The sequence below is a fragment of the Chiloscyllium plagiosum genome, chromosome 7, assembly GCF_004010195.1.
Source record: "Chiloscyllium plagiosum isolate BGI_BamShark_2017 chromosome 7, ASM401019v2, whole genome shotgun sequence".
NCBI lineage: Eukaryota > Metazoa > Chordata > Chondrichthyes > Orectolobiformes > Hemiscylliidae > Chiloscyllium > Chiloscyllium plagiosum.
The window spans coordinates 20,742,662-20,758,251 of NC_057716.1; the positions used below are offsets into that span (position 1 = coordinate 20,742,662).

Below are 15,590 nucleotides of genomic sequence, written 5' to 3' on the forward strand. Positions count from 1 at the left end.
ACATTTACCCCTTACCTAACACTACGGGCAATTTAGCATGGCCAATTCACCTGACCTGCACATCTTTGGACTGTGGGAGGAAACCGGAGCACCCGGAGGAAACCCACGCAGACACGGGGAGAACGTGCAAACTCCACACAGTCAGTCGCCTGAGGCGGGAAGTGAACCTGGGTCTCTAGCGCTGTGAGGCAGTAGTGCTAACCACTGTGCCACCGTGCCGCCCCCATTAGGGGGTCTATAGTACAATCCCAATAAGGTGATCATCCCTTTCTTAGGCAGGTGTATATGGAGTTAGGCAGCAGATCAGCCATGATCTCGCTGAATGGAAAGCCAAGCTGAAGAGGCTGAAAGGTAGGACAGGCTTGAGGGGCCAAATGGCCTGCTCCTGCTCTTGTGAGAGAGAAGTAAAGGGGAAGGTGTGTGTGCCTCATGCTTGACAGTAGAGAAGCTACAAGTTGAGGCTTTTCTCTGAGGTCTGTATTCATGTGTCTTGTCCAGATATAATGGGGAATCTTTAGTAGGACTGAAGTTAGAATTGAAGTCAATGTTGAATGTAACATAATTATTAAATCTGTTTTTCCTTCAGGCAGTCGATGGTGTTACATTTGTGCCCGGTGCACAGGTAGGCAGCCTTTTCTTTACATAATAAGGGACACATGACTGACAGACAGTGAGAGCTCAGCACAGTGCACTAAACTCTCCTCACACTCATCATCACTGCAAATGTCTATTGGCAAAAGGAACCCCGAGTACACAAACTCCCTTTTGTGTGGTTTATGCTGTTTATTTAATTTCTTCTCGGCAAAAGTTATTAAACTGGAGAGGGTTCAGAAAATATTTACCTGGATAGTGCCGGGAATGGACGGTTTGAGTTTTTAAAATAGACTGGGGCTTCTCTCACTGCAGCGTCGGAGGCTGAGGGGTGACCTTATAGAGGTTTATAAAACCATGAGGGGCATGGAAAGGATAAATAGACAAGGTCTTTTCCCTGGGGTCAGGGAGACCAGAACTAGAGGGCATAGGTTTAAGGTGAGAGGGGAAGGAATTAAAAGGGACCCGGGGCGGTGGGGGGCAATGTTTTTACACAGAGTGTGTGGACTGAACTGCTCGAGGAACTGGTGGATGCGGGTACAGTTACAGCTTAAAAGACTTTTGGATAAGTACATAAGTAGGAAAGGTTTGGAGGGATATGGGCCAAATGCAGGCAATTGGGACTAGTGTACTTTGGGGACATGGTGGATGTGGACTGGTTGGAACAAAGAGTCTTGTTTCTGTGCTGTCTGACTCAATCATTCGATATGAACATCGCTGGCAAGACCGCATTTATTATCCCATCCATAATTACCCTGATGGTGAGCTGCCTTCTTGAAGCCCTGGGGCCATTGTGGAGCAAGTCCATCCACAGTGGTGTTAAGGACAGTGGTGGGTGTCAAGGAGGGGAACCTACAGGCTGAGTGGTGTTCCCAGTCATCCACTCCCCTTGTCCCTTTCAGCTGGTAGATGTCAAGGTACTGTGGAAGGAGCCTTGACAAAGTTGCAGCTTTTATATTTGCTTCCCAAGGTAACAAATTTCTTCCTCCCTTTCAGGGCCCAAGGGGCATTCCTGGCCAAGCTGGATTGCCGGTAAGAGAAGTCAAGTTGCGTTGTTGCAATTGTGCATGTTTATGTTGAGTTAAAGGTGCCTGGGACTGCAGGCACAAGCCTCAGATGTGGCCAACCTAATCCATCGTCATTGGACGCCAAGGTGGGTTGGCACACGCGTGGCTCACCCAACCACGCCATTGAGATGCCCACACTGGGCTCCCAGGGGTCAGTCCCAATTGGACTGACCCTCGCTGGATCAAAGTGCCGACTAGCAGGCACACGATTGGCAGCTTCCTCTGGCTGTATGTCCATAGCAGTGCCATCAACCAATCCGGGAGAGATGCAGACCGTTTGGCCAATCATGCTGGTGCCAGCTCTTTCAGTTATCCAATGAGAGTGGGACTCGCCCACTCTTACCCCTGACTCCTGTGAATGTTTCCTCATCGGGTGTTAATCCCACTTGAAGGTTACTGTTGCTCCCGCTCAGGAATTCTGCATCATGTCACCTCACGACAAAGCAGAGATTCTCACACTTTATTCCCCCACCTCGCGCACCACCCCCCCCACCCCCACCTCCTCTAGTTATTTTCCTGGTTGCCTTTAACCTGTGGTCCTTCTAGTTCCTGAATCCTTCTGCCAGTGAGAACAGTCTCTCCCTATTCATGCTCTGCCAAAACCTCGAAGGATTTTGAAACGCCTCCGTCAAATCTCCCTCTAAACAAACGCATTTTCTTCTCTTCGGCCAGTCTTTGGGATAAAATTAACAATGGCCAGAGTTTACTAGTCTGATTCGCTAGGCTGTGTAGAATGCCAGTGAAAGCAGACTGAAGGGACATCAGGGAAATGTCGGATTTTGAGCTGCACTGTTGCTTGATTCTCAGCACACGCTATCGGCCAAACACACATTGAACCAATTCACGAGGTTCATATTCGTCGTCATTTATTGCCAAATCGTTCGGTGCAGCAATCCCTGCTACAGCCTGTGGACGCAGAGAGCTGACCTTCCTCAAGGTGCCCGTCACTGCTTCCCCACCCAGCAGGGGGTGAGAGTGAGCCCGGGGTGGGGGGGGCAGATTTTGTTCATGTGCACTCACAGCTGGAACGCGGGGAACAGCAAAATAGAGGGCTCCCACAGAAAGCAGTGCAACCGTGACCGAGGGGCTTTGTTTTTTGTGATGTTGGCTGAGTGCACAGACTAAGATGCCAGGTCAAACTCCCTTCCACGCCTCCACAGTTTGTGATTGTCACATCCATCCAGGAGGACAGGCCTTTACGGGTTTAACCGCAGGGACATGAGTTGACACAGGTGCCTCCTCCAGCCAGTTCTGCCATTTGACGAGCTCATTGATGATCAGATAGTGGCTATATTCCCCACCTTGCTTCCGTTACTCTTGACTTCTCTGGGATCAAAGAGTAGGCCAAACTCCGGTCGCATCCCGTGCGGGCGGATGGCTCCTCTGACCGTGTGGCACTCCCTCGGAACAGCACTGCAATGTTGGCCTTGATGTTGTGGCTCAAGTCTCCGGGATGGGATTTGAATCCATGACCTCCTTGGCTCAGTGCAGCCAAGGCTGACAGTTGCCAGAGTCCCACTGAGCTGTGGAAGATAATAGTGGGACAATCACTGCAGTTTGTTAATCCCCTAGAATAGAAATGTCACTGGTTGTTTTATCTCTAACATTCAATTGAGTAATTTAAGGACAGCGCAGTGGCCTTTTGAATTATTTTCATCAGTCGTTTATCTTCAAACGGGTTTTGTGTGTGTGTGTGTGTGTAACCAAACGTTACCATTTTCACGGTCTGTAACTCACTGCTCATGTACCACTCAGTTTGAACACAGTGATCACATTCTCCCCTTTCCTTTAGGGTCCCAGTGGACCGAAAGGCGAACGAGGACACCCAGGTGTCACAGGACCCACAGGGCCGAAGGTAGGCACTACAACGAAAATGGTCAAAACGCGCATTCGTGTAGCGCCCCTTTGAGAGTCCCAGCAGCATGACCCAGCTATCTTTGGCACCTGGCCACCTGAAGAGAGAGAGGAGTGGAGATGACTGGAGAAGCTTGGTCACGGAGGTGGACTTGAAGGGGGAAAGTGAAACCGAGAGGTTTAGGGAGAACATTCCAGGCCTGTGTGAAATGACCACTAGCATTCCAGTGCAATGTATTCCAGGCATTTATCCCATTTCCTCTGGGGGTTATTTTTGAATCTGCTTTCACCATTGCTCCAGCCAGTGCATTCCGGATCAAAACAACTGGCTCCGTTAAAAAAAAAGCTCTCCTCCTCTGCCCCCCCGCCCCCTTCTTCAGCCATCATCTTAAATCTGTCGGCTGTTTACTGAGCCTGCTGCCTAATGCCAACAGTTTCTCCTCATTTACTCTGTGAAATGTATCACATGGCACTGAGCTGTGCAGTTCCCTGCTCCATGGCGAAGTTTGTTGGCTGGGTGTGAGTCTGGCCCACCTTAAAGAGAGAGAGAGAGAGAGAGAGAGAGAGAGAGAACAGAAGTTTACTGCTTCTTATTACTGAGCAGTGAGCACATTTGGAGAGATTTTCATCTTTCTGGGTGCTGCTGGTGAGGGCAGCATTTATTGCCTGTACCTAGTTGCCCTGCAGTATGTGATGGTGAGCTGCCAGTCCACGTGGGGTACATGCGCCAAAGCCCTTTTCAGTGGGAGGTGCAGGATTGTTAACCCAACAATAGGTGAAGGAACAGTGATATAGTTCAAGTTAGACCGGGGAGCAACCTGGAGCCAGTAAAGTGTGTTCCTAAGTGCCACTTGCTTCTGCCATTCAGCGTGGTAAACACCGTAGGGTTTGGGAGGTATTCCAGTGAAAGGTTTGAGTTACTCTGATTAATTGGTTTCCACTTGACTCCAACTTAGGAGAGGATCTGGAGAATTAACTCCTCTGGACCCATTGTCCAGTGCAATTCAGTACCTATTGAGAGGAGCTGTGAAAATGGACTGAAGATAGATGTTCTTCTACAGAGTTGGCTGAGAGCCTAAAGGGCGTGTCTCCTTCCAGATGGACAGAGTGGACTGTTGTATTGCTGGCTGTTCCCAAAATGGGCTGAAAAACCAGAAGAAAGGCTGAAAATGCTCAGCGGGTCAGGGCAGCATCTGTGGACAGAGAAACAGAGATGGTATTTCATGGGAATGACCTTTCAACAAGAAGTAGGTGTCCAAAGTGCACCAGAAAGAGAGAGGGAGAGAGATATGTGATGGTTTACAAGCAAGTGCAGAGCCAGTGGAGGGGCCATGTGGGAGGAAGGCGCTGAAGGAAATGTCTGTGACACTCTGCATAGCAGGAGTGATAAAATGAAGAAGCATACACCCGTGATTCCAATACATCTCCCATCTCCGCTCCCCCCCTGCTGTGATAGACAGGGCCTTTGACCATGCCCATCCATTCCCATAATTCTGCTCTTCTCCCTTCCCCAGAACTGTGACGGGATTCACCTTGTCATCTCCTACCAGCCTCCACATTCCAAAATCTCACCCTCCACCATTTCTGCCATCTGCGAATTGTACAAGGTACTGTCCTGTAACATAATACATCCGTCTTCTTCCTTTCCAGGGTGATAGGGGAGAGCCTGGCTTCATCATTAGCCCCGATGGAACCACATTGGATAGTCTGCTGGCCAGTGGCATTGGATCAAAGGTGAGACTTTGGATATTATGAGGACCAGCTGCAGCCTAGTCTGACTGTGCTAACGTGAGAAACTGCAGCAGAAAAGGCTTCCTTGGTAAAGGCCTGCTTTACAAATATGAAGATGTTACAATTCAGAAACAGACCATTCAGCCTATCTAGTCCATGCTAGTAATCATGCAGACCTCTCACTTGCCTCCTTCATTGACCCAAACAATGTATGTCCTTAAATCCACTGTTTCCCCAGTTTCTAATATTCCTTCCCTTTAAGTGCATCTATAACCTTCATTTCAGCCACTCCCTGTTGGAGCACGTTCCATATTCCCCACACTCTCTGGGGAGAGAGATTCTGTTGAATTCTCTTTTGGATTTATTAATGACTGTCTTGTACTTGTGACCGGTAAGTTTGCAAACTGGAGACATCTTCTCTGCACTTACCCATCTGATCTCCTTCATGATGAAAAGAGCCCTCTGTTTGATCACATCACCTTTCAGTCCTCTCTGTCCTAAGAGAGGCCCAACCTGTATAATCTTTCCCCATAGTGACAGCCTCACAGTTCTGGTTCCGTGCTTCTAAATCTCATTTGAAAACTACTTGTACTTTTGGGAATATGGGGAGGAATGGGAAGTACATTTGCTCTAATCCAGCATCAAACTAAGATATTAAAAAATGTAAAACTAGTGACAGCTAAGAACCAGACAGATGTGCATGTAAAAGGCCTGTGTCTTCAGGATATCCTTTGGTTACCAACTGTGACTGGACAGAGTCCCTGAGGCTCGATCATGTGACCTAATTAAGCAATACAAACTTTTTAAAGCATTTTTGATTTTTTTTGCCATCCCTGAAGGAAAGATATTGTGTAGGTGAACAGTAGTGATAGGGGACTCTATAGTCAGGGGCACAGATCTGTGCTCAGGAGTGAGACTCCTGGATGGTGTGTTAGGGTCAAGGATGAGTCTGAATCATTCTGAAAGGGGGGAGGTGAGCAACCAGATGCTCTGGTCAATATTGGTACGAGTGACATCGGCAGGAAGAGAGTCCTGCGGTTCTGCAAAGGGTGTTCAGGGAGTTAGGTAGGACCTCTAGGCTTGTAAACTCGGGATCACTTCCGAAACCACGTGCTCGTGAGGCCAGAAATAAGAAGATAATCCAGTTGAATGCGTGGCTAAAGAGCTGGTATAGGAGGGTGGGCATCAGATATCTGGATCATTGGGATCTCTTCCAGGGCAGGAAGGACCTATACAGGAAGGACAGGTTGCACCTAAACTGGAGGGGCACCCCTCAGTATCCTCGCAGGGAGGTTTGCTAGTGCAAACTTGGGACGGTTCAAACTAGTGCGGTAGGGGTGGGTGGGAACCAGAGCAATAGACCACCATGGGGAGTGATTGAGGAGAAGCTAGAGGTTAAATCAAGTTAGTCTATTCAGAAGAACAGGCAGGACCAGGTTCATGAACACGGTGGGACTGGCAGTTTGAAGTGCATTTATTTTAATGTAAGGAGTATAACGGGTAAGGCACGTGAGTTTAGAGTGTGGATTAGAACACGGGACTACAATGGGGGTAGTCATTATAGAAACCTGGTGCAGAGAAAGGCAGGGCTGGTAAGTCAACATTCCAGGGTTTAGATGTTTCAGACATGATAGAGAGTGACGTAAAGGAGTGGGGGGGGGGTTGCATTACTGATTAAGGAGCATGTCACAGCTGCACTATGAGAGGACATCTTGGAGGGCTCATCCAGCGAGGCCTAATGGGTAAGATGCAGAAATAAGAAAGGTGCAGTCACAATGCTGGGGTTATACTACAGGCCTCCCAGTAGCCAGCGGAGATAGAGAAACAGATATGTAAGCAGATCTTGGAAAGGTGGAAAAACAACAGGGTTGTTATCATGGGTGTTTTTAATTTCACTGATGTTGAGTGGGACTCTCTTCATACCAGGGGCATAGATGGGACAGAATTTGTTAGGTGCATCCAGGAATGTTTCTTGAAACAATATGTAGATAGCCCAACTAGGGAAGGGACTGTAGCTGTTGTATTGGAGAATAAGCCTTACCAGGTGACTGAAATTTCAGTAGGGGAACAGTATGGGAACAGCAATCATAATTCTGTAAGTTTTTAAATAATTTTAGAAAAGGATAATATTGGTCCTCGGGTGAAAGTGCTAATGTGGGGGAAGGTTAATTACCATAATAATCATAGAATCCCTACAGTGTGGAGACAGGCCATTTGGCCCAACAAGTCCACACTGACCCTCCAAAAGAGCATCCTACCCAGCCCCATTCCCCTACCCTCTTACTTTACATTTCCCCTGATTAATGCACCTAAGCTACAAATCTCTGAGCACAATGGGCAATTTAGTGTTAGGCAGGAACTAGATGAATTAGATTGGGGGCAGCATTTTGAGAGTAAATCCACATATAACATATGGATGTTGATCAGAGTTCAGGTCCAGCGTGTTCTCGTCGGGATATAAGATAATGATGGCAAGATTCTGGTACCCTGGATGATAAGAGATATTGAAAGCTTAGTCAAAAGGAAAAATGAAGCATATGTAAAGTTCAGGAAACTGAAATCAGACAAAACCCTTGAGGAATACAGTATAAGGAAGCAGAAAAGTACTTAAACAAGGAATTAGGAGGCAAAATAGAGGTCATGAAATGTCCTTGGCAAGTAGGTTTGAGATGAATCCCAAGGCATTTTATACATATATTAGGAGTAAGCCAATAGCTAGGGAAAGGGTTGGTCCACTCAAGGACAAAGGTGGGAATTTATGTGTGGAGCCTCAGAAAGTGGGTGAGGTCCATAATGAGCCCTTCAACTCGGTATTCACCAAGGAGAAGGACAGTGATGATGGTAAGATTACAGAGGATTTTGTTGATTTTCTGGGGCATGTTGACATTAAGAAGGAAGAGGTGTTGGGTGTCTTGAAAAACATAGGTCTCCAGGGCCTGATGGGATCTATCCAAGGGTATTGAGGGAGGCAAGGGAGGAGATTTTTGGAGCCTTGACAGAGATCTTTGAATTCTCTTTAGCCAGAGGTGAGGTGCCAGAAGACTGGAGAATAGCCAATGTTGTCCCTTTGTTTAAGAAGAGCAACAGGGATAATCTAGGAAATTATAGGCTGGTGAGCCATATATCAGTGGGAGGGAAATACTTGGAGAATATTCTTGGGGACAGGATTTACTTGCATTTGGAGAAGAATAGACTGGATGCGAGTTTGCTTGCTGAGCTGGAAGGTTTGTTTTCAGACGTTTCGTCACCATACTAGGTAGCATCATCGGTGAGCCTCCGGTGAAGCGGAAGGATAGACCTATTAGAAGTAAGCTTTATGCAGGGCAGGGCTGGTCTCGAAAATTTGATTGAGCTTTTCAAAGATGTTGATTGATGAGGATACAGTATGTTTTTTGGATGTTGTCCATATGGACTTTACTAAGGCATTTGACAAAGTCCCTCATGGTAGACTGCTTCAAGTGATTAAGTCACACGGGATCCATGGTGAGTTGGTGAGTTGGATACAACATTGGCTTGGTCATGGCAGTCAGGGGTAGTTGTGGAGGGGTGCTTTTCTGGCTGGACGTCTGTAACCAGTGGTGTTCCGCATAATTGGATGAAAATGTAGATGGGCTGTTTGTAGGTTTGCAGGTGACATGAAATTTGGTGAGATTGTGGATAATGAAAGGATAGGCAAAGGATACGGCAGGATATAGATCAGGTGGCAAGTTGGGATGGGGTTTAATCTGGACAAGTGTGAGGTGAGGTATTTTGGGAGGTTACATACAAGAGTAAAATAAATGCCAGAGTGTTTTTGATGTACAGAGGGACCTTGGGGTGCAAGTCATAGCTTTCTGAAAGTGGTTACACAAGTAGGTAAGGCGCTAATGAAGGTGTACAGCACATGTAACTTCATTGGTCAGGGCAGTGAGTATAAACGTTGGCACATCATGTTGCAGCTGTATAAATCTTTAGTTAGGCCACGTTTGGAGTATTTTGTGCAGTTCTGGTCGCCGCACTATAGGAAGGATGCGGAGGCTGTGGAGTGGGTGCAGAAGAGGTTCACCAGGATGTTGGAGTGTATTAGCCGGAAGGAGAGGTTGGATAAACTTGGATCGTCTTCACTAAAAGCGTTTGAGATGAAGGGGTGACCTGATAGTAGTAAATAAAATTATGAGGGGAATGGATAGGGCGGATAGTCAGAGACTTTTTCACAGAGTGGTATGTCAAATACTAGGGGGCATAGGTTTAAGGTGAGAAGAGAAATATTTAGGATATGTGTTAGGAAGTTCTTTAGTTACGCAGAAGGTGGTAGGTGTCTGGAACCCACTGCCAGAGGAGGTAGTAGAATCAGATAAAGTAGTATTGTTTACGAGACATTTAAACAAATACCTGAACAGGCAGGGAATAGACATATGCAGGCAGATGGGATTAATTTAAAATGGCATCATGGTCGGCACAGGCATGATGGGCCAAAGGGCCTGTTCCTGCGCTGTACTGTTCTATGTTCTATCAATCTTTAATTCCTGGAGATTCCAGGGCAATCCTAGAGGGTTGGTTAACCTCAGCAATCCCCAGGCAGTGCAGCGATCAGCAAGTCCCAAACAACGCAATCCCACACAAACTTCAAATCCCACACTAAAACGGAGAAGAATCTCTCTCGTTATCCCTTTTCCCAGAGCGAGTAATGGATTAATGCAGTGGAGTCCCAGTTCAAGAAATGAAATCCATGTTGTCAAACTCCTCCAGAGACAGGAGCTGGTAACTTGGTTAGCCACAAAGAAGGGGATGAGGTGGAGAAGGACAGAGACTGACGACTGAATGGTATCAAGGGCTTGTTGTGATCAAACTGTCTCTGTTTGATTATCCGCCATGAACGGGGAGCTGACTGACATGGCCAACATTTGTTGCCAATCCCAATATTTGTTGTTGACCCTAATGACCCTTGAGAAGCTGATGGTGATGTATTAATACAAGATGTATCTGTGTGTTATCACATATTAATGGGAGAGCTAAACATTATGGATCCAAGATTCAGGCTGAGAGGGGAGTAACTGTAAGCTCAAGAAGGACAACAATGAGGTTATTTTAGCACCCAGCTATAAAATAATTGAAGAAACAGCCTCCGCATTGTAACGCTGTTATTGAAAACTCTTCCAATATTACACAAGGTAAGCTGAGAATTCACAAACTCATGTCAGTCATTTTGCGTTGTAAATCAGAAAATGCTAATGTCACTCTGTTTATTCACCTCTACTCTGTCTCTGAGCCCAGTCGGATAACACTGGAGGACCCAATAAACAATGGTAATGATTTAACTTTCACATAGCTAAGACAGAAAGGGTAAAAGTTGTTTGGTGAGGTGAGAGGAATCCAGGTTCAGGGGGGCTCTTGGCCTCACAGATTTGGGGATGGTTACAGGGCAAATGAGTTCAGCTTCGGGTTGCCATGGTCACTTACCCAGTCCGTTAACGAATGAGAAACGAACTTCCACTTTAGCTAATTAAGCCGCTCCTTCTGAAGCCTTGATTGAAGATGGAACAGCGATGAACAGAGCCCCCATTCCCCCACTTACAATCTGTCATTAGGCCAAGGGATTCTTTTCTGACATAATTCTTTCAGAGAAGCACTCAGATTAAACCAGTTACTTTGAATCTAAAGCTTTGGTGAATTTTGTTCCCTTCAGGGTGATGCTGGCATTCCAGGACCCATTGGCCCGCAGGTAAGGCATCTTCTGTTGGAAATCTGTCAGCTCCTGACATTCGTCAAAAACCTCATCTGTCGACACCACCCTGTCTGGCCAGCATTAGTTTCAGAATCCTGTAGCTCGATTGCTTAAAATAGCCAACTCTTTCTAATGGCCTGAAGTGACTTCACTTTCCCCATCACTCTGAACGAACGTTCATCGACTTTAGGACGATATGTTGTATCAGACTTGACTAAAATGCAGTTAATTAATTCTGGATCCAGAGCCATTCTGAACCTGTGTAACAGGAAACAAATCAAGAGTCCTGCATTGACAGGGTAATGGATATATTGGCGTCTCTGTAAGTATTCAATCTCTTGTTCAAGCCCAGCGTGGATTGGACGAAGGATCTCCTCTCTTTAGAATCATACGTAAGAAAGGAAGCAGGAGGAGACCATTCAGCCCCTCAAGATTGCTGCACCATTTGACTCTGTCGTGGTTGATTTTCTGCCTCAACCCCCAAATTGTCGCCTGGTCCCACACCCCTCCATTCTCCCAGGAACCAAAACTCTGTTGGTATCTGCCTTAAATGTATTGAATGATGAAGCATCCACCACCCTCTGGGGAGAGCACTCTAAAGATACACAGCTCTCTGAGTGAAGACAGTGGTCCCTCTCTCTGTGGAAAATGAACGATCCTTTATACTGAGACAGTGCTGCCCAGTTCCCCAGTCAGGGGAAACCACCCCTCAGGATCTGGCCTCTCAGGAACCTTCAGTGTTTCATTGACATCTTTTTTCTTGAGGCTCCAGACAAATATAAACTCCTCATATCATCGAAGGTACATCACAGGGAGCTAGGATCCCTGTAATTGCTTACTTGTGTCACGGGTGGTAGCAACTTGCAAAACCGGAATCAGTCACACCATACACGGAGCCTTTGAGCGACCCCTGCGTGGTTTAGAGGAAAGGTCACACTGGAGATCATTCAGCCCCAGCATTCTCTCTGTTCCTTGGGCATGCCGCCTGAGCTGACACAATGGAGTATTTGCAGAATTTCTAAATAAACCTGAATGATCAAATGGCCCCCTGAGCCAAACCTCGTATCGGCCTCGATTGTTCTGTATATATTGAATAGATTCTGATCGCGCCCCCCCGCCCCCCACTTTTGCTTTTCTAAGTTTGTTCCCCCCCCTCCTGTGGCCTTTGAGTTGCTCCTTGTTTTGCTTCCCTTCTTCTGAGGCTCCCTGCTGAGTTCCAGGATCCTGAAAGCTCACCCACTTCTCCGTGTGCACTCAGGACACAAGTTTTGAACACAAAACACCAAGGGTCTCTGGCATAGTGGGAATGTCACTCAGTCCAGAGGCTTTGAGGTCACAGGTTCAAATCCAATTCCATTTACCCAACAGCGTCATACAACCCCCGGATACAGACCCTTCGGTCCATGCCAAACATAATCCAAAACTAAACTAGTCCCACCTGCCTGTTCCAGGCCCATATTCCTCCAAACCTTCCTTATTCATGTGTTTATCAAATGACTTTTAAACGTTGTAATTGTACCAGCATCCACCACTTCCTCAGGAAGTCCATTCCACACACAAACCAGTCTCTGTGTAAAGAAATTGACTCTTACGTCTTTTTAAAATCTTTCTCTTTAAAACGTGCCCCCTAGATTTGAAGTCACCCATCCTAGGGAAAAGACAACTACTAGGAGAAAGTGAGGTCTGCAGATGCTGGAGATCAAAGTTGAAACTTTATTGCTGGAACACTTTTATCTTCTCCTGCTGAACACTCTCTGCTCATTCCTGAAGAAGGGCCTGTGCCCGAAACATCGGATCTCCTGTTCCCTGGATGCTGCCTGACCTGCTGTGCTGTTCCAGCAATAAAGTTTCAACAAAAGACAACTACTGTTAACTGTCTAAACCTCTCATTATTTTATAAGCTTCTATCAGATCGCCTCTCAACCTCCAACACTATTGTGAAAATGTCCCAGCCTATCCAGTCTTTCTTTATAACTGAAACCTTCCATACCCGGGAACATCCTGGTAAATCTCTTCTGAACCCTCTCCAGCTTAATAATATCCTTCCTATAACTGGGAGATCAGAACTGGGCACAGTATTCCAGAGGCCTCACCAATGTCCTGTACAACCTCAACATAACGTCCCAACCTCTCACTCCTATATTCAAAGGACTGAGAAATGAAGGTGAGTGTGTCAAATGCCTTTTTAACCACTCTGACTACATGTGATGCAAACTTCAAGGAAATATGTACCTGCACCCCAGGTCCCTCTGTTCTACAACACTACCCAAGTTTCGACCATTAATTGTATAAGCCCTACTCTTGTTTGTTGAACCAAAATGCAAGACCTCACGTTTATCCAGATTGAACTCCCATCTGACATTTTCAGCCCATTGACCCATTTGATCAAGATCCCTTTGTAATCTCAGAAGGCCTTGTTCACTGTCTACTATGTCACCAGTTTTGGCATCATCTACAAACTTACTAACCATGCCTTTATATATTCTCATCCAAATCATTTACAGAAACAAAAGAGGACCCAGAACTGACCCCTGTGGAACACCGCTGGTCACAGGCCTCCTGTCCAAAAAGCAACCCTCCACCATTTACTCACTGTCTCCTGCTGTTAAGCCAATTATGTATCCATTTGGCAAGCTCACACTGAATCCCATGTGACCTCACTTTACTCATAAGTCATACCATGTGGAACCTTGTCAAAGGCTTTACTAAAATCCAAATAACGACATTTACTGCAACGTCATCATCAATCTTTCTAGTAACTTCCTCAAAAAACTCAGTCAAGTTGGTGAGACACGATTTTGCACGCACAAAACCATGCTGACTATCTCTAATCAATTTTTGTCTTTCTCTTGAACTGAAAACTAGTCTCGGTGATGGTGATCGTGACAGCTATCATTGATTGTTGTTAAAACCCACTTGGTTCACTAATGTCTTTCAGAGGAGGAAATCTGAGGCTACACATGACTCCAGACCCACTTTTCCGCCCTCTGAAATGGCAAGCCGCTCAGTTCAAGGGCAATTGGGAAAACGCAACACATGCAAGGAATGCCCAATCCCATGAAAGAATAAAGTTAAAAATGATTTTTAAAATTTGATTTATTGTTGTCACATGTACCTAGGGACAATGAAAAGTTTTGTTTCATGTGCAGTACAGGCAGGTCATACCATGCATAATGCATTAGGGTAATCGAACAAAGCTAGGTATACAATGTTACAGCTGCAGAGAAAGTGAACAAAGAGTGAGATCAACACTAAACATCTGAACAAAGGTGACGTTCAGATAGATGCTGTCTGACCTGTAAGGAGCTCTATTTATGTGCCTTTGCTCTGTAGCTCTTGATACCTTTAACCAAGAAAGATCTATAGCTCCGTCTTAAAAAATTGAGGTTACCCAACAATGTTTACTTGGGGAAACAGTTTTATATTGCAGTGTGAAGAAGTGCTTCCTGATGTCACCCCCTAAGGTTATGTCCACCTTAGGCCTGGAGTTCCCTCTGAGAAAATGGTTTCTCTTTATTGACTGTATTGAACCCTTTAGTCCCCTCTACTTCCTGTTGAAAGCGTTCAGAGTGAGCAGTCCCTTCACTAGCTGGCCAGGCCAGGCTAGGGAACGTCAGTGCCCCTGTTAGAATTCGGGAGCTTCATGATACAGGCTCCCTGTTATGTGTCTGCATTAGAATAGTGGGATTAGACCTTTGGTTTGCCATTATGTTAATGAAAAGAATGGGGCCTGTTTTCTGAAGGAAGCCACCTGACTGAACTTGGAGTCCAGTGCATGTGACTGGGCTCCCTCTCAACAGTGGTTCAAACAGACAGCATTTAGACTGACCCAAGGCCTGCTGGGAATTGTGTCCTCGAATCACAGTTAATTGTTCGCTATCTCTGCTTCTACTCCACAGGGCTTGCCGGGATACCCAGGTCAAAAAGGTGAAATTGGATTGCCAGGGAGACCGGTGAGGAGTGATTTTTTTGTTTCTTTTTGCATGTAAAATCAGGAATTTAAAGGATTAGAGTTTGGATGATGAACAGGCAGGCGAAGTGTGTCTGGGTGTATTTGAACCAACGCTTGGCACAGTGAGGGCATTCAGCCCCTCGAGCTTACTATACCACTCACTTTGATTGTGTCTGATTAGATTAGATTAGATTACTTTACAGTGTGGAAACAGGCCCTTCGGCCCAATAAGTCCACACCGACCCACCGAAGCGCAAACCACCCAGACCCCTACATTTACCCCTTACCTAACACTATGGACAATTTAGCATGGCCACTTCACCTGACCTGCACATCTTTGGACTGTGGGAGGAAACCGGAGCACCCGGAGCAGACACGGGGAGAATGTGCAAACTCCACACAGTCGCCTGAGGCCGGAATTGAACCCGGGTCTCTGGCGCTGTGAGGCAGCAGTGCTAACCACTGTGCCACCGTGCTGCCTGTACCTGAACTTGGTCTGCCCTCCTTGGTTCTATATGATTAAAATTCTTCCGCCGCCTTCGCCTCCGCGCCTACTTCTTCAACCAAGATTCTCGCCCACCCTCTGACGACCCCTTCTCCCGCCTCCAACACACCCCATCCACCTGGACACCCCGTACTGGCCTCTTACCCGCCCTCGATCTCTTCATAGCCAACTGCCGCCGCGACATTA

At 46.4% G+C, this 15,590-nt stretch overlaps 1 protein-coding gene across 3 annotated transcripts in view; it reads left to right on the top strand.

Moving 5' to 3' along the window:
* The window catches only part of col18a1a (collagen type XVIII alpha 1 chain a), a 304,262-nt gene that overhangs the window by 255,874 nt on the left and 32,798 nt on the right, over window positions 1-15,590 (top strand). For all 3 annotated transcript variants that reach the window (XM_043693212.1, XM_043693211.1, XM_043693210.1), the window contains 6 exons: window positions 587-622; window positions 1,588-1,623; window positions 3,451-3,513; window positions 5,163-5,246; window positions 10,909-10,944; window positions 14,847-14,900. In XM_043693212.1, the coding sequence (XP_043549147.1) occupies window positions 587-622; window positions 1,588-1,623; window positions 3,451-3,513; window positions 5,163-5,246; window positions 10,909-10,944; window positions 14,847-14,900 (309 nt within the window). The remainder of the gene's footprint in view (window positions 1-586; window positions 623-1,587; window positions 1,624-3,450; window positions 3,514-5,162; window positions 5,247-10,908; window positions 10,945-14,846; window positions 14,901-15,590) is intronic.